This window comes from Vigna radiata, chromosome 6 (assembly GCF_000741045.1).
Source record: "Vigna radiata var. radiata cultivar VC1973A chromosome 6, Vradiata_ver6, whole genome shotgun sequence".
Classification (NCBI taxonomy): Eukaryota; Viridiplantae; Streptophyta; class Magnoliopsida; order Fabales; family Fabaceae; genus Vigna; species Vigna radiata.
Genome location: NC_028356.1, coordinates 17,667,200 through 17,676,033, shown reverse-complemented (window position 1 = coordinate 17,676,033; position 8,834 = coordinate 17,667,200). Strand labels below are relative to the sequence as shown.

At 29.2% G+C, this 8,834-nt stretch overlaps 1 protein-coding gene across 1 annotated transcript; it reads left to right on the top strand.

Moving 5' to 3' along the window:
* The first annotated feature begins 2,018 nt into the window (after positions 1 to 2,018).
* On the top strand, positions 2,019 to 3,209 carry LOC106764346 (early nodulin-75-like). The gene has a single exon (XM_014648630.2). It carries the CDS (start codon positions 2,354 to 2,356, stop codon positions 2,945 to 2,947), a length of 594 nt encoding a protein of 197 aa, XP_014504116.1. The 5' UTR covers positions 2,019 to 2,353; the 3' UTR covers positions 2,948 to 3,209.
* Positions 3,210 to 8,834: the final 5,625 nt, after the last annotated feature.

Sequence of the window (8,834 nt, the reverse complement as noted above, 5' to 3'; positions counted from 1 at the left end):
AAAGAGCCTAAACAAACCTAATTCTTTTATGTAAACTATATATTCAATTAATTATTATGTGAAAATTGCTGCAGACTGATAACCAAGCACTTAATTACCATAAAATAATGTATCTAATATTTCATGTACATACCTGTACCAAAAACGATATATTTTTATTAAGAGAAACATGAGATGTTGAAAAATAATTTTATAATTATATTAGTTAAGTATGAAAGTACACATTCTAGAATATAATCTTTGTATTATGGAATGTATAATTTTTATATTTTAAATTATATATTCTAAAACTTAAAATGAAAAAAAAAAGATAAAATTAGGATTTTTAAGTGTGCAGTGATGCAGGAAGAAATTATGAAAGTTTATGTTAGCTTACTTTTCTTTCCAATTCCCATCATCTAATTCACATGCTTCTCCATCACTCTACTCAATTATGATGTTCAAGGTTCATACTCTGTTTTCCATGGACGTTCACCTTCAGCTACACTAAATAACGTGAAAAATCTTGTCAGAAATTTTGGTCCAGCACAACGAATAACACAAAACTTGAAACACAAATAAAAGAAGGTATATAGACGGGGCTCAGCTTTTTCAATGCTTGAAAAATGTTGCATCTGTTTGATAAAGTTTTCTGCATATGAATGAGTGAAGCCATTGTTCCCTGAAATTGTTGAGACAATCAACACTTTTTTTGCAATGACGAAAAACGTAATCACGAAAGTAATAATAACTACAAAATACAACGTCTACTACAACATCAATGACAACCAACCCAGTCAAGGTGGACAATGATCTTCTTGTAACTACATACACAACAATTGATCCTCCCATGCTTTAATAATGAAACAACTTTTGATCAATGACCTATAATAATAATATATAACAAAGTTAAATGTGATTTATACAAGTGGAAAACTGGTCATGCTCAGTACACCAAGTATATTCATAGGAATAAAATTCAAAGAAGAAAATAAGTGAAAAATAAAGGCAAGTGGTGCAGACACAAACAAAAATATAAAAAGAAACACAAATATCTGCAAAAGTAAATGTAGATGTGAAATTGAAGTGGTAATACAAAACAATTATACATAATATCCTTGTAGTCATGCCACATTACAGTCTTATAGCAAATGCATTATGGTGATGAGTTATGAAGCACGATACACAATGATTAAAGGATGATAACTCTGGTCAGATCGATGTAGTAAACTGTGGTGAAGAGGCAGGTAGCAAATATCAGGGAAAACACAAACAGTTGAAATTTGTCACAATCAATTTATAAAACAATGTTCCAAAACAACTAACAAAACACAAAACTTCAAAATCTACTTACATTGCTTTTACATGGAACCATTTTCAGTTGTTCTAATTCAGTCAATCAAATATTAACCTAACATAAAATACAAAAGGAGATAATATTAACTTCAATGCAGTTGCTAAAAAGAAATCTATCGATCATAAAATACGATAACCAATAACAGAGAACATTCAAGTACTTGTGAATACAACAAAAAAACTACCTAGAAAGTGTGGGAATACGTTTTACCTTTCGATTATAAACCAATAAACGATGCACAGATACTGAACAGCAAAAAAAACCTATCCTTTCACAGTTCTTCACCACCGCACCCAACACCTTCAGGCAAAATAAACGCAAAATAAAGGCAGCGAACACAACAACTAAACGCACAATAAAGATATCGAAAAAAACCTCTCTTTCGACAAAACACTCCAACGGTTGCACAAAGCCAAACTTCCCCTCACCCTCAACAATGGTGGATAGAGAAACGTCGACCCTACCACAAAGAAAAGGAGACTTCGATAGAGCTTGCGAGAGACTGATGATCGATAGAGCTTGCGTGCAATGGCTTTGTTTTTTATAGAGAGCACTCAGACATTTTTTGAGAGAGATTTTCGGAAAGAGCACTCGGCGTTTTTTGAGAGAGAGCACTAAAGGAGAGAATAGAGAAAGAGCACTCAAGGGGAGAATTGAGAATAGATCCTAAAGCGCTAACAGGTTTCACTGTCCTAAATTCTTCCAATAATACTCTCCAACTTAAATTATATCTATTTTAAAAATTCAATTAAGACAACCAATGAGACCACGCCAGCTGTCGTTGGCAAATCGTTGTCAAATTCCAGTTGTGAAAGAAACATTTTACTAAAGTTATATAAGGCATTATGTAAAAGTGCCTGACAGAAATATTTCTGCAATAATGTGGTGGGATTAAGCTTACGTAAGAGGCAACAGTGTTTGATGACACTGAATAATGGAATATTGCTATTATAAAAGGCGACTTGTTATGCCCTAGTTTCTTCACCACTATCCACATTCCTCATAACTTCATTAAAAATGTATCCCAAAAACATCCTAGTCTTACTGCTACCATTTCTTTTGGTTGCAAGCTCCCTTGCAATTCTCCCATCCTCTTCACCAGAAAACAGTGATAGTACACCACACTCACATCCCAAACCACCAGATCATAATAAACCATCACCACCACATATTGAAAACGGCCATCATGATAAACCACCACCACACACGGAAGATGCATCAGATGACGGTATACCACCACATCATGGTAAACCACCACATGGTAAACCACCATCACACATGGAAGATGCATCATATATCAGTAAACCACCACATCATGGTAAACCACCACATCATGGTAAACCACCACATCATGGTAAACCACCACCACATGGTGATAAACCACAATACATGGAAAATACATCATACGACGATAAATTAACACATCCTGATAGCATACCAATTCGTCATGAACCACCACATCATGATAAGCCACCGCCCATGGAAACCACAGAGGAGTTGCCACCGAAGGAGCAACAAGGCACAAAAATTCCACATCCGAGGCCTGGACATGGTGGTCATAACGTGGAATCAACCAACTTTCGACCAATTGATCCACCAGGTTCCGATTAGCCAAAAGTTTCAAATTGCATCAAAGCTTTAAGGATGCTCTACAATAATTGCAATTTGAAACCTAAATTGGATAGTGTTTGCTACTTTAATGTATAAGTACTAGTGTCGATGCTGTGAGCATGTCATTAAATAAAAAATGGGAGTTTGTACTAATGTAATATAACCATGTGAGATATCACTCTCCCGTGCGTGCTTTTTAAAATTTTCACCTTGTGTATACACGTAAAGCTTGATAGATTCACCGTGTTTGCCTCTGTTTTATTTAAAATCAGTTTGGTGTTATATTTCCAAAACAAAACTAGTTATTCAACACACAAGCTAAAGGATTAAATTTATTCGATTAATACTAATAAAAAACAGCAATAATAATAAATATATAAAATAATATTGAGAAAAATATCATAGCTTTGTTTACCCAAAACACAATAAATAAAACATAACTTCTCTTGACAAAAATATAACCATACATAAATAATCAGTTCAATACAACTGATTGTTAATATATTTCGTTTTAGTATAATTACAAAATTACATATAAATCCTATTAATATTGGATCTTCTATTAAATTGGCAGGTTTTAAATCTTATTTGGTGAGTGTCACATGTAATTATTTTGAATTTTATTACTTTAATTTTTTTTTTTCTTTCTGAGTTTTCTTTTCCATTTTTCTTCTACCAGCGAACCATGATAAATCATAAACTTCATCGCTAAGCTTTCTCCCTGTATGGCCAGAGTCAACGATCTTAAACTCAACTGTTATCAAATCATCTTGAAATTCCTCGGCAATAGATCGTACATACTTCTCCTTCATGCCTTTTCCTATCTTCCTCCTTAATTTGTGTGGGAAGAGTTTTCATTTTTGTTGAGAGGGTGAAGATTCACCAGCAAAATAAAGAGTTAAGATTTATAAATGAAAATAAAAGTGATTATGAAGTGAGTATGTGCATGTCTAGAGAATAGCAGTTTTGTTTATAAGATTAACATCGGTTATGGACCTATGTTTTTATTATAATAGTATTTATTTTAGGAGAATAATAATAATATAATAAATAATAACATAACTATAAATAATAATCAACATATACCAAACTATCTAGATTTAATCATATTATCTCTAAACATGATTTAAATAAGTGTAAATTTGGTTGTTTTATAATGAAGAGACTTAAAGAGTCTTAAAAGATCCCACTCTTTAACATATCTTTTGGTTGGAGTAAAAACAAAGATAATGTTGTTGATAATGATATGCGTATAATCTTGTTGATAAAGAAATGCATAGATGTTCTATCTTCACGGTATTATAATAATTATATAAAAAATTAATAAACAAAATATATTTATCTAATTCATTAATTAGTGAGAAATTGAAGTGAATTGTAAAATTTCTAATTTACTATAAAATAAATTAAATTACATATATCTGTTTTAAGATATGATATAAGGTAACTATTATAAAACCAAGATAACTCATATTCCGACTATATATATTATTTGTAAGAAAGCATAGCCACAAAGAGTAAAAAGCTTATATGTGTCGTGAAAAATATTTCCAAGTTTCAATATTTATTTTCTTGAAATTAATAATTACACCATTTGAAAGTGTCAATGAAGGGGTCCATGGTCCAAGAAAGAAAGAAAGAAAGAAAATAAAAACTGATTAGAGAGATCAACTTGGATGTAAGGAGTCAATGCTAAATGCTTTGTGTAAAAAGAAAGAAAAAAGATTGGCGAACATTGGACGCACTCGTAGAAAGTTGTAGAAAGAAAAGAGATAATGTGAGTGAAACAAATGAGATGCAATATCATAATAAGAGATAAATTTAAAAAATGTAAGATGGGAAAGGGAGAAACTACTATTTGGGTAGTTACCGAATCATTATTAAAAAATAAAATACCTTTCAAGACAAAAAAAATAAATCATTTTTTCTTCACTTATTTTTATTTTAAGAAAAATAAATATATAAAGCTTATATTTATTTAAGAAATTTTTATTTGTTTGATTTTTTTTTATGTATGTACAAGATTATAATGTTTTTTAATGTGAGTTTTTTCTTTATTTACAATTTTAATATAAAAAATTATTATTTAATTAATAATATTTATACGTATACACATTTAAGAGAATATTTAAGAGGGATTCCAAGAATAATTACAGTTTTTAAGGGAAGTTAGATTTTTAGGTATTATTATAAATGTTTTTCCTTTGAATTCAAATTAGTAAGACAAAAGATCAATTTTTTTTTCTTAAGAAAAACTCAAATAAAATAAAGAGGAGAGAAAAAAAAATATTATGAGAGAACTAGAGCTAAAGATAATTTGATGAAAGAGACAATATATTAGTTAAATATAAATTCAGGTAATCCCAAATGGTTTTTTAAGAAATCATCCCTGTAATGAGTATAGAGAAATATCATCACAAATCATATTTGACTTGTAATCTAATATTAGTTAACTTGTTTGTAGATTTGTTCTTTGTTGTAGATGTTTGTTAGTGTTAGTTGCATGTTTTTGTGTCATTATTTTACAAATTTTCCATCTATTTCTAATATCCTTAAGGGACCATTTTCGGTTTAAGAAAAGCTAAATCTTAGTGACGAATCACACTCCAACCAAAGTTTAGTCCATCCTTTGTCCACTGCAATTTCAATGAAGTTGTTGAAGCTTCCCAAGTATTCAACATCACTTCTCCTGAATATTCCTCCATGGATAGCTAGACCACATGTGCCCTTTGTAGAACCATCAACATTGCATTTCACCATACCTATAATGAAAGGTTTCCATCATACCCTTCTAATCTATTGTGACTTTTTAGGATTAGCAATTACATTGAACCTTCTTATGACAATAAAATCTTTGATATTATTGTGAATAGTTCCCCTAGAGATGTTGTTTGTCATCTTCCAATTGCTACTTAGTATAGAAAAAGCATAAGACAATGCAATTTGTTGGGAATCCGAGTATGAGTCTAAGTTTTACATTGGATAGAAATGCAAAAGTATAATATTATATAAAGATGAAAGATCCATTAACTCATTGTCTTAAGGTTTTGGGTAGAGTGATGTCAATCTTTTATGTGATTAGAATCAGATCTCATTGGTGTTTGTGTCTCTCCAATAAATTTCGTCCTTGATAGACCCGGGGTGTCATATTTAGCATTGTTCCTCATCTTCCAGATTTACTTTGTAGGACTTTCAATTCCACCAAGCTCCTTGCTGGTGGAATAGTTGTAAACCCAACTCAATTTCACCCACCTAGACCCCTACATAGGTTGCTCTAAAAAAGTTTTGTACCCTTGGTCAAAAAATTTCATCTAGTTCCATTCCTCCAAATAGGTTCATCTTGGAAGTGTTATATTAATTTAATATTTGGTTCATGTAATCTAAATAACAATTTGAGCATAGAGATTCTAAGGTGATGATTATTAGAATATAAATATATTAAAGTTATGAGATTATTTTAGAGTTATTAAAATTAATCCCCCTCTTTTCACTTTAAAAAAAAAACATTTTGTTATTTTATTAATGTTTTTAAAATATAAGAAGTTAATGATTACTTCTGTAAAATGTGAAAAAGGTTATGTTCTTTAGTGAACGATACATATAGTGACTTTGACAGAAATAGATTTTCTATCCAAGTAATTCTATATCATCAAGAAGTCAATAAAGAGAATTAAGAAAAGGGAAAACATTGATTAAGAGAATTTTGAAATGGATCCAAATAAGTTCTTTTTGTTCATAATTATGTATATGAGAATTTGTGAGAACCATAAAATTCAAGATACTATATGATTTTAAAAATTGAAGCTCACATTTGGTATCAAAGCCATGTTTTCTTGACTTTATGATTTTCCATAAATGATGTTTTTTTTTCAATTATAGAAACCCTAATTTCGAAATTATTGATTTTAAGTATTTTAAAAACTTTGATTGCCTATAGTGAAATTGTATATGCATATGAGATTAAATTATTGTCAAATTATATTTGATTGAATTATCTTGCCTTGGTAAATGTGAATTTCAATTAAATTGAAAAGGAAAGCAATGTTACTATATATTGTGACATGAAGGACAAAATGTATTGAGTGATATTATTAGAAATGTGTTGGGTATTATTTATTCAACCACTAGACCACTGGTGCATTTAATGAAATGTATTGACTTGAAAGAGAACATTTTTTTTTGTTGTGTAATGTGTTAAAATTATTGAAACCTTGTGAATGGTTAAAATTGTAAGCCAATCTAGCAACAAATAGTTTAAGATGAAAGTCCTACATTGAAGAAGATTCATTTATATGAGGATGATCTTCTTGGTGTGTTACACGAGTTTTCTGACATCATTGCAATGCAAGTATGATTTTTAGTTGGGATTGTTGTAGAAACAGTGTTTTTTTCAAAACACGTAGAATAGGCATCGGTTGTCACCATAACTGAAGCAATATGCCCCCTATGACATCGGTTCTAGCCATAGCCGAGGTAGAAAGGCTGACGAAAAAAAGAAAAAATAGAAGGGAACCCTCTATTGCATCGATTCAACCTCAAACCAAGGCAGAAGACTCCTCTCTACTACTTCGGTTCACCACTAATAAAGGCCAAACATCTGGCACAAAAAAAATAAAAAAAAGGCATACCCTCTACTGCCTCGATTGCATTTGAACCGAGACAAAAGCATACACATTTTTGCCTTAATTCAAAATCGAGACAAAAAACCTACCACTTTTTGTCTCATCTGTATATACTTCAGTTGCGAAACCACTACAAATAGTTGAAAATAATTATTGACGTTTCCCTTTACTATATTAGTTAATACTTGATTTTTTAGGATTTTAAAATCATTGTCACATTATATATATATATATATATATATATATAGAAAAGATAGTGTCTAAAATAATAAATATGATGAAATCTTAAGAATCACAAATACAAATTCATCGTTTAGAGTCAAATTCACCTTCACAATCAATTAAAATGAATATGTGTAAATAATATGTTATGTAAAAATTAGTCTTATATAAAAAGTTTTTTTTAAGTATTTTAGATACATATATTTAATATAGGTTATCAATAAAATACTAGTAATTAAAATATAATATTTTATAGAGAGTGAAAATATTAAATTCAAATAAGTATAAATGTTAAATTAAGTAAAAATGGAAACATTAATAAATATATAAAGAAAACATTCAAAAATCCATCATTCTTAAATTTTATTACGAGACAATTTTATTTCGTTCATATTCATACATATTTTAATTCATATTTGATTGTATATTGTATATCACTATAATATTAGAACAAAAAGAATTTCAAAATTTAGAAAATGATCTCATTAGTATAACACAATAATATTTTGATAATATTTTTTTTAACAAACATTTTAATATTATCTAATATTATTTTGTTATTAATTTAAAATTATTTTACTATCAATCATAATAATTATTAATTATAAACACTAATATAAATAAATTACATAATAATATATAAATAATATTAAAATGTAGTAAAAAAATAACAATTTTATAAGAAGGACCATTCCTACAGAAAGAAGACAAATCACTGTCAAAAGTCCATATCATTGATGACGAGGAATTGTTTATTAAATTATTTTTCCTTGTTATGAGTGATTTTATGATTATTGATCTGTCTGCATCAGTCTGTTGCCGGATTCGTTATTTATCAGTCTCATGCGCACCTATTTATTATATGTGGAATCATAAATATTTCTTGACAGCAGGGTAAATTCATATTCTCACTCCACTGATTTTATAATTTTTTATTCAATAATTTAGTTTATATATATTCCTACTTCACAATTGGTCTTATTAACTTTTTATTCAATAATTTATTTTATTTTTTAATTAAATATCTCAATTTACTATGTTGT